At 47.2% G+C, this 15,830-nt stretch overlaps 1 protein-coding gene across 1 annotated transcript; it reads left to right on the top strand.

Moving 5' to 3' along the window:
- Window positions 1-4,309: 4,309 nt before the first annotated feature.
- HTR1A (5-hydroxytryptamine receptor 1A) lies at window positions 4,310-5,629 on the top strand. The gene has a single exon (XM_044446119.1). It carries the CDS (start codon window positions 4,310-4,312, stop codon window positions 5,627-5,629), a length of 1,320 nt encoding a protein of 439 aa, XP_044302054.1.
- The last annotated feature ends 10,201 nt before the right edge of the window (window positions 5,630-15,830 follow it).

The following is a 15,830-nucleotide window of genomic DNA, read 5'->3' as shown; positions in this document are numbered from 1 at the left end:
TTATTTATTTCCCCCAGCATTTTCAACTCATTTTCTTCCAATGAAAAGCTCTTGTCAACAAAGCAAATTTGCCAGCTAAATTTGTCATCAGACACAAACCCTTTGAACTCTTTAGAAATGTTTACTGGCTAGCAACACATTTATTTATGATGTGTCAATCTGATGCTCATTTCAGATTGTTCCAAGAGATATTGTTCTCATTTTGTGCTCTTATTTTAGACTTTTTCTTTTATATGCTGCCTGCTATCAAGTGAAGCTGCACCATCCTTTATCTTCTGGGGATCAACAATTTCAATAGTTGGTTGCATTGTAATTTCCTGCAGTGCAACTCTCCTTTGAGCAGAGAGAGCAGATCCTCCGTTGAGTGTGTATAAGTGTGTATGAGAGCACAGACATAAATTAAAGGGTATAGTCTGGTTTCTTGTCAGATTATATAAATCTTTTGCTCCTTACTAAAAAAAAAACTTTAAATTTAAATTAATAAGAAGGCAGATAGAAAAATCTCCCCACAGCCTGTTTCTAGTGTCTAGCTGAAACTGACATCAAACTGTATGGATGGGACTTTCCTATCTGCAGTGGTATTTTGAAATGATTGACTAGACACCATGTAAACAAATCTTTTTAAAGATATTTAAAGGACATTATGCTATACAGCAACCTCTCTTAGTTTACCCCACCTGTCTTAGTTCTTGTACTGATCACCATATAGCCTGTGTAAATCTGTTCAAAAGTTGTATAATAGAAGTATTTTTATCAAAATGGGAAGTGTTGCAACAATGATGTCCACAATCATCTCTGTTTTGCAAAAATACAGCAAAACAGACCATGACTCTTTCACGTGGATGCTTGCACATAAATACAACAAAACTTCCAGCAACAACAGATTTATAACATACATTTCTTCCTGGGGAAAATATCTTTTTAATTTGAGTTAACTGAAAATCTTTGCTGGCTCCAATAAAAGGTAACTCTTTAATGGAAAGTATTCACATGTGCTTATCATATAGAGTTTGAACTATGAAGAGTTTTTAGATTCAGCTGCAGGACCTGTTTTCACTTCCAATAAAGTTTTAAACTGTACTGATGAAAGGACTGCCTTTGAGAATACACAGAATACTTTTCTTTCACTTCTTGAAATATATTTAGAGGGCCCCTCCTGCCTCCTGTGATTAGGAGTGGAGGCTTTCTGGGTAAAGGATATGACATCTTTGTGCCCTGGTATCTTTTAGTTCAGATCTTAATCATGGTCTTTTATGGATTCCCTTCTCCCCCCACCAATATTTTTTGCATTTCATCTCAGCATTTATGGAGCATTTTTGACTGAGAACAGCCTCCCCTAGCTGGAGTCTTCCAGTTATGCTGGCAGTAGAGGTAGGGATTATGGGGAATATCTGAAGGACACCGTCTTCAGAGTGTTTGGTTTAGGCTAAGCAAAAATACTAACTGCAACTTCCAAGGTCAAGACTCCCACACTCAGCTACTCTTAAACTTTGATTCACCTGTTTGTGAAATGCAGCAATAAATGTCAGAGAAAGACTGAAGGGAGAGGAGAGTGAGTGACAGAAAAATGGACCATCTGAGCACTTTTTGCAATAAACCAGCCTGGCTATGTACTCTCCCCCTCACACACACCTTTGATCACTGGTCTGGGGTTGAAAAAGGTAAGATGGAATTTGAAGTGGGTAGAAGCAATTCCTTTTCAGCTTAAAGGTAAGGGGAGATATTACAAAGTTGTACAAAATTATGCATATTGTGGAGAAAGTGAATGGGGAGATCTCTCTCTCTCATTCTCTTTCTGATAGTAGTAGAACCCAGTGGGGTCATCCCATGAAGCTGCTTAGTGGGAGATTCAGGAGAGGTTAAAGGAAGTCTTTGCATAGTTAAGTGATGGATTTCACCCCTGCAAGATACAGTAATGGCCTTAAAAGGGGATTGTACCAATTCTATTACTGGCTATGAGTCCTGATATCTATACTTAGCCTCCAATATCAGAAGCAGTGTGCCAATGTATACCAGTAGCTGGGGAACACGAGTGGGAGGGTTCTGTTGCACTCAGGTCCTGCCTGTGGGTTTCCTGTGAGCAGCTGGCTGGACACTGTTTGAACAGATTGCTGCATTAGATGGGTCACGGGCCTGATCCAGCCAGGCTCTTGTGATGTTCTCATGGAATTTTCCAGCCAGATGCCTTGAAACTACAGCAGCACCGCTTTCAAGTCCCGAGGCGCTTCCTTTTTTCCGTTTTGCAGCGAAAAGCGGCTTTCTGGGCACCGAAATGCGCGATCGGTCCTTCGCACTCCCTTCGCTGCCGAGCTCGACGCATTTCGGCGTCTCTCCATCCGCAGGTGTGTGAGCTGCACTCCAAGGCCGAAGTGGCGTACCTGCAGGTGGCGACAAATCTCCTCGAAGCTTACCGCTGTCCACGGTGCTGAAAGACCGTTTGATTTGGTCTGAGCTGGGAAGGCACCGGGGAGAAGCGACCTTATCGCCTCCGGTCGATCGAGCCAGGCGGGGAGGGAAGGTGTATGGGATGCTCGTGCGTTGCCTGCGTTGCAATGCGCCGCATCCTAGACAGAGAAAGAGGACGGGGGCGGGGGGATCCTTCTTGCAGCCTCAAAAGCCATCCTGCGTTCGGTTGGACAGAAATGCGCCCTCCAGCCCCGGAGCGTACGTTGAAAGGAAAGGAGAAGCATCGCGTTCCCCGTCCGTCTGTCCTCGGCCAGGCGCTGCCCCCCGCCCCGCGCCCCGCTTCTTCCCGCCTGGCTTTGGGCCAACGAACAGCTCATTCTCCTTGCTGGCCCTTGCACTTTTGGCAGGGCTAATCCTACCCAGAAGGGCAGCACCCAAAGCGTGGCAGGGTGAGGCCGCCTGGCAGGGAAAGGCTGATTCCCTCTCACTTTCGCAGGAACTTTCCGCTCTTTGGAGCGATTACCCCCGCTTGCCGCCGCGCCTGTGGGAGGTTTGGGTTTCGCGAGCGTGGGGAGAGACGGGGAGGAGGAAAATCGGCTTGCTGGGGATTCCGTCTCCTTGGGAGGCCCTGCCTAGCTGAGATAAGCTGCGGGGGAGGGGGCGAGACCTAGACGGCGCTTTCAGGGTGCCAGGTGTTCCTCCTCTGCCCCGCACCGGGGCTCCGGAGTCCGCTGACGAAAGAGACCGTCCGCGGGAAAGGCCGCCTTATAGCACTTAAGGTGTGTTTTGGGGGTGGGGGGAAAGAGAAGAGGGAGGGGCCAAGGAAGGAGTGGGGAGAGGAGGGGAGGACATGTGTGTCTTTGTCGGCAAGGGGAGGGGATCGGCAAGACTTAGTGGCGAAGTGCGAATGACAGCAAGGGGAGGGACCAGAGGGCAACCCCCCCCCAACAACAACAAGAGTGGGAAACCCAAAAGGCCGAGCGAAGCGGAGCAAAGCAACCCACTGAGCAAGAGGGGGGAGAGGATCGGAGTGGGGAACGGGGGTGGGACGCGCGAGAGGAGCAGGGAGCAGCCAGCCGGCGCTACAAAAGGGGAGGGGGAGCGGCTGCAGAAAAGAAGCGGCAGCGGCGAGTGCGGGAGCAGCGGGGCAGCGGCAGGAGACGCAAGGACGGCGAGGAGCAGGGCGGGCGGGGAGCCGAGGAGGAGCGAGAGGGAGGCGAGATGAATAAGTAACTTTGACCGAAGCCGAGACAAGAAGTGAGGCAGAGGCAGCGGGCGAGGCGGCAGCAGCAGCAGCGGCAGCGGCAGCGGCAGCGGCAGGGAGAGGACCCAACGGAGCAAGGCAGGGCAGGGCAGCGGAGAAGGCTGAGGGAAGCCGAGCTCCGCACGTGAGTGCCGGGATGGCGAGGGCTGGGTAAGAGCGGGGCAGGCAGGAGCCGCCGAGAGCGAGCGAGCGAGCGACGGCCGGCCGGCCGGAGCGGGGAGGCAGCGAGCAGCAAGTGGGGCTCGGCGGCGCGGGCTCCGGCGCTGCGCGGAGGCGGAGGGCGCGGGAGGGCAGCCGAGCGAAGGAGCACTCGACGCTGCCCGCGGCCATGCCCGGCCCGGGGCGAGATGCAGCCGGCGCTGCGGGACCGGCCCTGGCGCTGCCCGGGGGAGCCGCGAGCGAGCCCTGCCGCCGCCCGCGCGCCCTCGCCCGCTGAGGGGCGCGAGTGAGCCCGCAGCCGCCCGGGGCCGCTGCCCGCCTGCGCCCATCCCGTCGGTGGGGCCATGGTGGAGACCCTCGGGGAGCGCCGTCCGCCGCAGCTGCCGGAGTGAAGGCGCTGCCGCCCGCTTCTGCCGCCGCTCCCCGCGCCCCCCGCGCCGCCGCCGCCGCCGCCCGCCCGCCCGCCCGCCCGCCATGGAGATGCCGAACAGCACGACGGCGGAGACGGGCAACGGCAGCCAGCTGGCGGCCGGCCCCGCGCTGAGCGCCAGCCTGGGCTACCAGCTGGGCACGTCGGTGGTGCTGGGCGCGCTGATCCTCTTCGCCGTGCTGGGCAACGCGTGCGTGATCGCCGCCATCGCGCTGGAGCGCTCGCTGCAGACGGTGGCCAACTACCTGATCGGCTCGCTGGCCGTCACGGACCTGATGGTGTCAGTGCTGGTGCTGCCCATGGCCGCCCTGTACCAGGTGCTGGGCAAGTGGACGCTGGGCCAGGTGACCTGCGACATCTTCAACTCGCTCGACGTGCTGTGCTGCACCTCGTCCATCCTCCACCTGTGTGCCATTGCCCTGGACCGCTACTGGGCCATCACCGACCCCATTGACTATGTCAACAAGCGGACGCCCCGGCGCGCTGCCGTGCTCATCAGCCTGACCTGGCTGATTGGCTTCCTCATCTCCATCCCACCCATGTTGGGCTGGCGGACCCCCGAAGACAGGTCCGACCCCAACGCCTGCACCATCAGCAAAGATCCCGGCTACACCATCTATTCCACCTTTGGCGCCTTTTACATCCCGCTGATCCTCATGCTGGTGCTCTACGGGCGCATCTTCAAGGCAGCCCGCTTCCGCATCCGCAAGACAGTCAAGAAGACTGACAAGAAGCAGCAGGAGAAGGAGGAGGAGAAGGTGGTGGACACCTGCCTCTCTGCCTCACCTGCCAGTGAGCCTAAGAGGAGCAATGGGGGGCCCCAGCAGCAGGCCAAAAGGTGGAAAGGTGCAGGAGAGCACAAAGGGGTGGGTGGTGCCTGTGTCAATGGCACCATCCGTTCAGGAGAGGATGGCCCTGTAGCTCCTTCTGCCTTGGAGATACTTGAGGTTACACCATCGAACTCTGCCAAGAGTCACCTGCCACTGCCCAACCACCACCACCACCACCACCACCACCAGCATCACCAGCACCTGCAAGCTGGGGCTGCCACGCCGGCCAACGAGCGCAAGAACGAACCCAGGAATGCTGAGGCCAAGCGCAAGATGGCTTTGGCCCGCGAGAGGAAGACGGTCAAGACTTTGGGCATTATCATGGGCACCTTCATCTTCTGCTGGCTGCCCTTCTTCATTGTGGCCCTAGTCTTGCCCTTCTGTGACTCAGGCTGCTACATGCCAGACTGGCTGGGGGCTGTCATCAACTGGCTGGGCTACTCCAACTCCCTCCTCAATCCCGTCATCTATGCTTACTTCAACAAAGATTTCCAAAGTGCTTTTAAGAAGATCATCAAGTGCAAGTTTTGCACGCAGTGAGTGACTGGAGGAGGAGGCGTGGCGCCGGCAGCAGAAGCAGACACTTTTCAGGAGAGGGGAGGAGAGAAGGGGTGGTGACTGGGAGAGGGGTAGGGAAGGAAGGGCCCCAGTGGGTTTCCTGTTCTCCCCCCTCCCTGCCTTGAATCTCCTCTGTCTTTACAAACCTTTCCACCCATCTTCTGCTCATCATAGAGGCATTGCAGACTTTCTCCTCCTTGCCCCATTGACATGACCTGGAATGCAATAGGGCTGGGCCATGGCTAGCTCCTTTACTGGGAGAGGGGGAGGAAAAGGGGGCATCATCTCTACCCCCTGTGTCAGCTTGGGCGCTATTATGGAGGCCTCTCTTTTGGCTCTGCCTTGGGTTCAAACACAGACACAAGTGGTCAAGTTCATTGACGGGCAATGTGAGACTATAGTCCGTGTTCATCCATCAGTCTCTGTCCTTTTTTGAACTACTCCTCAACGAAGCCAGCTCAGGAAGGTAGGATGGCATTGGGAAGCCTGACTGTCCATTTCTTTGTGTTGTCGCTCCTGGCCTCAGCCTCGACTCCTTCTCAGAGTTTACTCCTTACTCCAACCGTGCATACATAATCTGATCTGATTGTCTCTGGAGATTGGAGGAGGGTGGGCTGTGAAACAGGATGTGGGGCGGTTTGGGGTTAGGAGGGCTTGCAGACCTGAAAATCCAACCAAACAACCAAACAACAGGGTATCTGCCTGAATTGAAACCACAATAAAACCATCCTATGCATTTCAAACAAAACAAAAGTAATCTCGTCTGGTTTTTCCTCCCTCCGCTGCCCAAACGTGGAGTAAAAAACAAGAAGCGGAAAACTTTGTTTCTTATTCAGACTGAGTAAGTACGAACTCTGAAAGGGAGCGAAGCAACTGAGCCAAGTAGGGGGGTTTGAGAGATGGGCTGATGACCTTGTGAAAAGTGCATTTTGGAGGGGGAACAGCAGCTGGTGCTTGAAGCATCCCTTCCCTTGTTAACTCATCCGCTTGTATCCCATATATTGTTGGGAACCCCATTTGGGAAGGAAAGAGAGGGATAAAGCTCAGTCCCTTGCATAAGAATATGATTTGAACAGTCAGCTTCTGGTGCTTTTTGTGTTTTTATTTTTAAAAGAGTGTGGGGCAATATGATCCCACACAGGTTTACTTTTAAGGTATTCACTCAGTGCAAGGGATTTCCACTGAAGGAAAAGGATTTCCACTTGTTGGGGGAAAGGCAGTTGATGGTGGGACTTACTTCAGAGTAAAAACGCCTCAGATTGAGCTGTAGGAGGATTACAGCCTTGATCGGAAAGAATCTTTGATGCTCCTCTTAAAGAAGCAGAAAACAAATCAGTGGATTTTATTGGGTATTTTAGTGTTTAAATTTCTGGCAGTGAGCTTCCCTGTTACACTGAACTCTTCAGCAGGCTTGTGGAAGAAAGAAAAAGACAAATAGAATGGATGAGGCACAGTTAGCCTGATGTTTACATAAGCTATCAGGACAGAGAAGTAGTGGAATATTTCATAAAGATGGCAATAATTAGTTTATTACTTTTTAAAACCTTTGTTAGGATGCAAATTGCAAAAAGTAATTCCAAGGACAAAGCAGTTTCTGGTGGATTGTGCCCTGGGTTTCCTTTGGAAACAGGAAAAAGAAATTGAGAGAGAAAGAGAGCGAGATCACATCTCCATGACTGGACTCTTTCTCTTCCTTGGAATAGTAAATGCAAGGAAGGTAAACTGAGCAAATTGCAAGTGCTTACAACCTTTTGGTCCAGATAAGGGCATCCCTTCTCTTCCATTTTTCTTTTCATTGGGTTCATCTTCTGAGACTCTGGGCTCCTAAAACCATGTAAATAGATAAAATGCATGCACTGTCTGCCGCACTTGCCCCTAACTGGTTGCAAGTCTCTGGTTGCTTACTCCTGAGTAGGCCCATTAATGTCAGAGGACATCATCTGAGTAATCTCTGGCTAGCCTTTGAGTGAGGATGGTAAAAAACTTTGTTTAAAAGATAGCAATAGACAGATCAAGCTGATGTTCCATAAATGAAACTGAATGTGTACTTGAATACATCATCAAATAGTGAAATGTTTTATCACAAATATGTGCCACCAGTTAGGTTTGTGTGTGTGTGGGTGTGCGCGCGCATAATTTTTAAAGACCCTCGTATAGTTATATTGTGGGAAATGTAATGGAGCTACTGCCTTTCATGGCAAGCCCCTGACTGCGTAGCCCCACCAAAGTCCGACTGGCAGGAGCCATACGACTTGCGGCTTGCAAGTTGCAAAGAGGGATCACACAGCTTTTTAATTTTAATTCATTTTAAAATTGCACTTTAAATATCACTAGGGAAATCAGCAGGTGTCATCACCTGCCCTCCTAAGAATTTCCTATTGTGTTGCCTTCCAGATGTGTAGGCAATAGCTTCCATCATCCCCAGCTGCCAGATGTGGCTCATGTCATGCAATTGGCTTGCCTCATTCACAGAATTTTAAAGGGAGCTTGACATTGCCATCTTCCACTTAACACCCACCTATGTTTCCCCACTGCTTTGTCTGCCTATTCCCCCCTTCTTTCCATAAAAAAATCCATTAAGAGGAAGAGACAGAATAACTGCACAATATTTTTGATTGGTAGCATTAGGCACCATCCATCTGGAAGCACCTGTAGTGCAAAAGGGCAATTATTAGCTGAGGCAAGAAGCGATCTCTTTACCCTTCCCACAAAGCCCTTGGCTCACATCAAATCCTTTCTTTTCATCGTCACAATTACCTTGCAGGGGAACAGGCAGGATCTACCCTATTGATATGAATGGGACTTGTGACAGAGCATGAAAGTGGTCTTAAACAATTTCCAATCATTTCAGAGGAGCTTGAACAAAAGGATTCCTGATGGTTTGTTTGCTGCATACAGCTGATGATCCAGTACTTAAAAATAAAACAAAGATGACAGCCTAAAATGTACAAGCAACAGGATCAGGTGCATAATACCCATCTCTTCCACAGATTGCTTGAATATGCACTGTACTGCTTGCAGACAGTGAGAGTTATGGGTCTTGGGACATTAGCTAGCTAAGTTACAACCCTAAGTACACATACATGGAAACCAGAAGCATTTCTGTAGAACGTTTGCTTCCTTTAAAAGCTTTTGCAGTGCATCATAACCATGGCAAATATATCAGAATTCTTCATCAATACATTTTTAAAAGGCTACATTTGTGCTGATTTAGTTCATGGGTTTGTCCTAGAAAAACACATACGGATAAGTATGTTTTTGCTGTGGCCAATCTGGCTACCTTTGCTTTTGGCCCCTGGAGATATATGTTCTTGATGGTTCCTCGCATATATCCTTCAAGGGGAATTCCAGCTGATGGAAGTCATGACACTACAAAATTCTTGTGAACAACTCCAATACCTTTTCCCCACACTTGCTTCCCTACGTGCTTGCTTCATACTTCCCCAGCTCTCAAATGGGTGGAAAGTGTGATTCCTCCAACAGTGCACCTACTGGAATTTTGACTGTTGTGTAGAAAATGGGGAAATGGGCACAACTCTATTCCTTGGCACTGTCAGGACACTTCTGAAGTTCCTTTTATAAACCTTTAGAGGCTGAGGGTGGGAATATTTCTATTGCCCTTTTAAAACAACAATTTACCCTATCCCACTTCAGCAGTTGTCTATCACATTCAGAATTTCCCCTTTTCTTTTCCTTCCAAAGACGTCTATTTTCCAGCATGGGGTGTCCTTCTGTTTTTTAAGAACCAGCCATACTGATGTTCATCCCACAGAACACTGTCCCCCACCAGTTAAATCTTGACACACCACCAAGCTATTTGGAGTCCATGCCTCCTTGGATTATCCCAGAAAGGCCAACATTCAGTTTTAAAAAACACATTTTGATGGATACCTGTTTCCAGCTGCGACCCATAAGAAACTTATGTCCCACTGAACACAGCAGGTCCTCCTTCGCAGGAGGGGCAAGCGAAAGGCAACAACAAGGGAGTCCTGAGTTTTATTTAAATGCATGGGATATATTTCCAAATTAAGGCTAGTCATGTCTCTAAACTTATTTACATAGAATTAAATTCATTGAATTATGCAATGTGTACTTCTGTATAATGGGTTTGATCCAGACTTTGTTCTATGAGTGCAAGCAGCTCTTGACCACAGTTCCACCTAGAACACTGCACTATTTCCCTTTTCTGTGGCCTCCCACGTCATCTTCCCCCACTGTTCAGGTATACTTGGTCCAACCTACCACAGCAAATTTGAGATGGAGCAAAGATTGCCTCTCCCCTTCAACCAGCTGAATTCCCTCATGGAGCCAAAAGCCTTGTATGTGTAGATGGAGCTCCTCCATCCATCGTAAGTTTATCTGTAGAGAGCATATTTTTGGGGATGGGGTGTAACTTCCTAAGAACAAGAACAAACTCTGCATATCAGAGTCTGACAGTCAGGAATTGCCTAACACTTTAATCATGTGGAGATAATATCCATGTTGCAAAGAGACAAATGAAGTCTTTGCTGGTACAGCATGTCAGTTGCTCAGCTGGTATGGATACAGCAAAAATATTATTGAAATGATCTATTTCAAGGGTGCTTTTGCAGTAAGTATACTGACGGAGCTGTTGATATGCTGTACCAGCAAGGAGGAAAACTATTTTGCAATGACATGCAGGAATGCTATGTTTCCCCAAAGGCTGAATCAAAGCCCCACATGATTAGAACTAGAAGTATAAGTTTGGATAGGACAGGACAGGACAGGACAGGACAGGACAGGATAGGAAGCCCTTATGCTTGACGCTTGCAGTTAAAATCCCACTGATGTTCCTGTGACTGACAGTACCAAATCAAGACGTTTGCTGCCTGAAGGAGAACCAGGGCGAAACGTACCATGAAGCAAAGTCAAGTGAGTCCTTCAGGCAGCAGATGCCAGTGGGTGGGGGAAAGCACTCCACCATAGAAGCTGCACTGTGTGCCCCCACCCCCCATGTTGTAGTGTGTTCTCCCATCACCGGCGCTGAGGAAAAATGCTGCACAGGAGGCAAAAAGTACCGGGCCATCCTGAGTGGAGCACAAATGGTGCCTCGCTCCCCTGCTTTGGCCACACATCCCGCTAAACCATTCAGTGTGCAGCTCCCGTCTCCACTGCCCATGTGGCGCTGAGGCAGGCATGGTTTACACTGGGATACGTGCACCTCAGCATTGCCCCAGAATAAGTGACTTTAGTCTTTTAAATTCATTGAAAAGACTTGTATCCTACCCTCACGGTGAACTCATGAGGCCTTACAACAGGTTTGCCCCTCCCTCCTGGCACAGATATGGCCAGATATTAAAAACAGTCCTTAATAGAGAAAGAAAGAAAGAAAGAAAGAAAGAAAGAAAGAAAGAAAGAGCTCCATAACAAAACAAAAAACAAACAAAAACAAAACTACAGGTCACTTACTAAGGACCATTGAATTGCTTAATATGTGCTGCCCGAATTTTGTTTCTGTCCCTTCTTTTACATTTCTTGTTCCAATATTTCCCAGACCATCTCACAATGAAATAGCTTTCCTTCCTAGCATACTTCTGTCCCTTTAATGTAATCATAACCTACATTAAATCAGCTGACTTTGTCAGTGTTAGCAGTGACATGAACAGAATTAATCAAAGACCTGTGAAAATCCATTTTGAAAATTGATTTTATGTTCCCTTGGCTTAAAGCACAAGCACCCTAACTTGGAAGGATATTCTGTTGCAAGCCTTGCTTCCAAATAAATGCATTTACAATCCATGTGCCTGTCTCTCAGGTGTGGCTAAAAATGTAAAAGAAAAGGTTATGAAAAACTGATGTGGATGTTTGAGGGTCAGTTTCTGAACAATTAAAAGACTAGTACTAAGAACATGGAGGTGTATAGTAAGATCAATTTAACATGCAGTAATATAAATAGATATTAAGTGTTAGTACTCACTCCCTGATTGTCAGATCAGCTGAGCAATGGTGTTGATGAACTCTTGCATGCTGGAATAATTCTTGGCCTGGAAAGGTTCAATCAAGCAAAGGTTTCCTCAATGGAGTGCGGGCCGCGAGTGCTTAGGAGAGCTGACCCCGCAGGTCCTTTCCAGAATCAGAATTCCTAGGGAGGTGACAGAATGCCCATTTCGCAGAACACCCCCTAGCCTCATACAGGGTATGGACTGTGACCTACTCGAACCTCCCAAGCCCTTGTTCCACATTTGACAGGGATGCTAATTTTTGCACTATGAAATAGCGTGAAATCTTTGTGACATTCATTTATGATCTCATGCTTGATCCAAAAAAAGATGATCTTCCTTCCTAGTTTGATACAGTTTGTTCTACCTAGCGATAAAGGGAATGCTTATTCTGTGATTCTTGTGAATGTATATGCCCACTCATGAATTGAAGCGTCTTACTCTGTTCAATGACATCAATAATTTTAATATGTTCTATAAATAGTCTAATTTTCTGATCAAACTGGATCTGCATTTTCTCAATTAAAGTGATCTTTGATCTCACTTCCCCTTCTTTCTTTCATGACCGTATCCTAGAAGTTCTGGGTACTGAAAATGAAGCTATGAATGTTGTGTGCTCTTCTGTGACCTGAAGGATGACTGCACAAGAATGAATGGAGTTTGCTGGCATAGCCATAGTGCCTTCTTAGGAATGACTAAAAAGCAGGGGGTAGAAAAACTACTTTTGTTAAGTTTATGTATACAAAGTCCAGAGGACTCTATACATTAACTCATAAGGTTTGCACAACTGGTGAATGACACTCATTGCAACAAGATGTTTCCCACAAATGATGTTATGAAGGGGGGTTTTGTTTTATTTGTGTTAAATACAAAGCTTATTTTTGTCATCCTGGACCTGTTTTTGCCCTCACGGAAAAGAAGACTATTAATGGGTTAATTAAATGTCCAAGATTATTCTTGTGAAGCCTCTGTTCTTGAGAAGTGCATTAAATATACACACCAGGGAATATAGAACTAAAGAAAATAAAAGAAACATTACATTGCCAGATACAGGATGCAACTAAGAGAGCATAGAATGCCTTGACTCCTTTCCTCCCTTAACTCCCTTAAGGCTTAACTCCCTTCCTCTTCCCTTCCCCTCCCCTTTGCCCTTTACCTAAGGAGGTTCTGGACTTGACTGGCCAGATTATTAGCATAAAGTTGCTCTAGTGTTAGATACTTAGGCAAACTATTTATCTTTTAATCCTTTGCATTTCCCCAAGACTGACACAAAAACTTCATAAAACAAATAGAACTCTTGACCATCCTTTCCAAGTTTCTTTTTGATGGTCAATTCTCTTTGGGAAATGTTCGTACATATTCTGCTCCAGGCATAAAAATGGCTGCATGAGCACTTTGGCTTTTAATAAATGTTCCTGGAGGAGACTTTATAGCTCATCAGAGATCTTCATCATTACTTTGCCTTCAGAGGATCAGAAATATAAATCATACTACTGTTTTAACCATGTCTCTATCTGACATAATTTGTCAGCTTAAGGGAAAGGTGAGTTACTGACTGTGGCTAGGCTAGTAATCGTTCTCCATCATTATTTTATCACTTTTCCCTTTTAAGGCTTCCTCAAAGTAGTTTGGTGGGATGTGGGAAATTCTGCCTTCCCATTCAGAACTACAGCTCCCATGGTTCCCTGGAGAGAGAAGAGGATGTTTAAAATCAGTATGTCTCATGTAGAGACAAGGTTTGACCCAATTTATTTCAGAGGGGATGGTTTGAAAAACAGATTCACGTGCCTGGCCAGAGGTGAAGTTTGAGGGAGGCCAGCTAGGGATGGAAACTTGAATCTCTGGGAGGTCACCTGCCCCATTCACCTGTATGCATGGACATTTGCTGTAATGATGATGGGACCTTGATGAGATCTGTTGTATCTGATCTCCAAGGATTAGCTGGCTTGGGGTCTATGTGTCCTTCATCCATTGTTCCCCCCACTGTGAATCCTTCTACCTATTTCTTTTCCTGAAGTCAAATGACCTCCCTTCCCCCGTCCAAGATCCCTTTCTGCAAATAGGGGACAGGGTCCTTACAGACACACACACATGCTTTAAATAATATGCAAAGAAGACATGCAAATTCATATTTTTTCCTTTTTTGGTACTGTGTAAGTATATGCCCCAGAACTTTTCAATATCTGTTCTTGCTCCTGGCACTAGTTATAGTTCCCACTTTTTCTGGTTTCAGAATCCTCACTGAAGAATTATATCAGTGGATTATTATGGGAAATAGTGTACAAACAAAAATTATATCATTGAAGTGCAAGGAAAGTTTCCCTTGGAAAACACAGGATGTGGGAATCCATCCTGAGTCTTTCAGTTGCATATGATGATTTCTCTTTCATGGGGAGAAGGAGATAGGGAGTATAAGCCTACAGATACATGGAAGTATATACTTGAACATGAAAGCACTAGAAGATCTTTTCATGTGAGGTCCCCCCCCCCCCGAATACACAGCATACATTTCATGCTTGGCGTATGTGGGGGTGCTTGTAATTGGAATCCATAAATATATTATGTCTCCTGGCTTTACCTCACTGAAAGATGTGCATAAGAGTCCAATTGAGCAGTACAGAGCACAGCAATAAGGAGAGGTTTGTGATTCTCAACAGGAACAGTGTTTGCTAGCCAGTGTAGAGCGCTGCCTCTTTGATGCCTCAGCAGCTGCCATCAATGAGTCAGCACCTGGGAAGTACACCAGAATTGCGTCATTGTTTTGCAGTTATGTCTGGCTCATAGTACTGGGCTAGAGTTGGATTTATCTTCATCAGCTGGAAACCTATTTGCAAAATGATAGTTAAACCTGAAGCTTCGTGGCTATACTTCTACAAAATACCCATGGACCATCTTGGTGGACCTGAGGCACATGTGTGTGCTTGCACACACGTGCTATCAAGGTTCAGTACTTAGAGAACTTGATAGCTCCAGTGAGTTATGGATACTAGCGGCCCTGCAGAGCCTCACACAGCTCTCTCTAGGGAAATTTTCTGGAGTTGATTTTGTTCCTTTTCTCTAAGCTGGAAGTTCCTGCTGCACTGGCATGTTGAACTCTGGTTATGGTGCTGAATATATTTGCAACTGCAGGCCGTGAAGAGCTGGTTCCAGCTGGCAGCTGGTTCTACAAGAAGGAGTATTTCTACAAAGAAATGCACAGTACTGCTAGGGCAAGGCAACGGAATAAAATGGCAATGGCCACTATGAGCATATCCATTTAAAAGAATAACCTAGAGCAGAGATGGACAGAAGGGTTTTGGGCTTTAGCTACCAGGAGACCCTACTAGTGTGGCCCATGCTTAGGAATGCTAGGCGTCGATGTCCAAAACACCTGAAGACTGACTTTCACCTGATCTCTGGCTTAGAGGTGCTAAACACAAACAGGTGTCTTTCAATAACATTATTTCTTATTAGCAAAAATGAAAGTTTGTATAAAAAAGAAAGTGCATTGTTATCAGTACTGGTCACTAGCTGATCGTTTATCCATATCTAGCCCATGCCCACTATTGGCAGGCTGAAGTGGGTGGGGAGAAATAAAACTGCCTGTGGTCCTTTGTGCACAGTGGGGCTTTCTTGAATTGCACCGTTTCCTGTAAATTCTGAAAGACTGAGGGCTCGTTCAGATCCAGCTTGTGACTTGGCAGGGAAGGGAATCTCAGCTAAAAGCATTTGAGAAATCCCACATAGGGCATGCCCAAACCCTGGAGTAGCATATATGGAAAGTAACTGCTTGGAACCCGGCAAAAGAAGAATGGCTGAAAGAGCTGGGGAAAAGAATGGTTTGTGTGTCTGTGTATGTGGTGGGGAGAATATGGTAGTTGTTTTCCAATATCTGAAGGGCTGTCAGACAGAAGATGGAGCAGGCGTGGCCCCTGTTTCTTCACAGGGCAGGACTAGAAGCAGTGGGTGGAAATCACAGGGAAACAGATGTTAGCTAATCAGTTATTCTGAGAACTTCCTACTGGACAGAAAAACTGTTCAACAGTGAAACACACCGAGAAGTGGTGAGCTGTCCTTTGCAAGAGATATTTCAGCAGAAGCTGGCCTGCCATCTGTCAGGGATGCAGCAATAGCATTCTGAATTTCGGATCATGCATTGAGCAACTGTTGGGATAGATAACCTCCAAGGTTCATTCAGAGTTTCAACTCTGTGATTCACCGTGCTTGAATTCTGTAGTGCAAAT

Source organism: Varanus komodoensis, unplaced genomic scaffold (genome assembly GCF_004798865.1).
Source record: "Varanus komodoensis strain SLA01 unplaced genomic scaffold, ASM479886v1 scaffold5, whole genome shotgun sequence".
NCBI classification, from domain to species: Eukaryota; Metazoa; Chordata; class Lepidosauria; order Squamata; family Varanidae; genus Varanus; species Varanus komodoensis.
The sequence above is the reverse complement of the archived record's forward strand: the minus strand, read 5'-3'. Positions and strand labels throughout refer to the sequence as shown.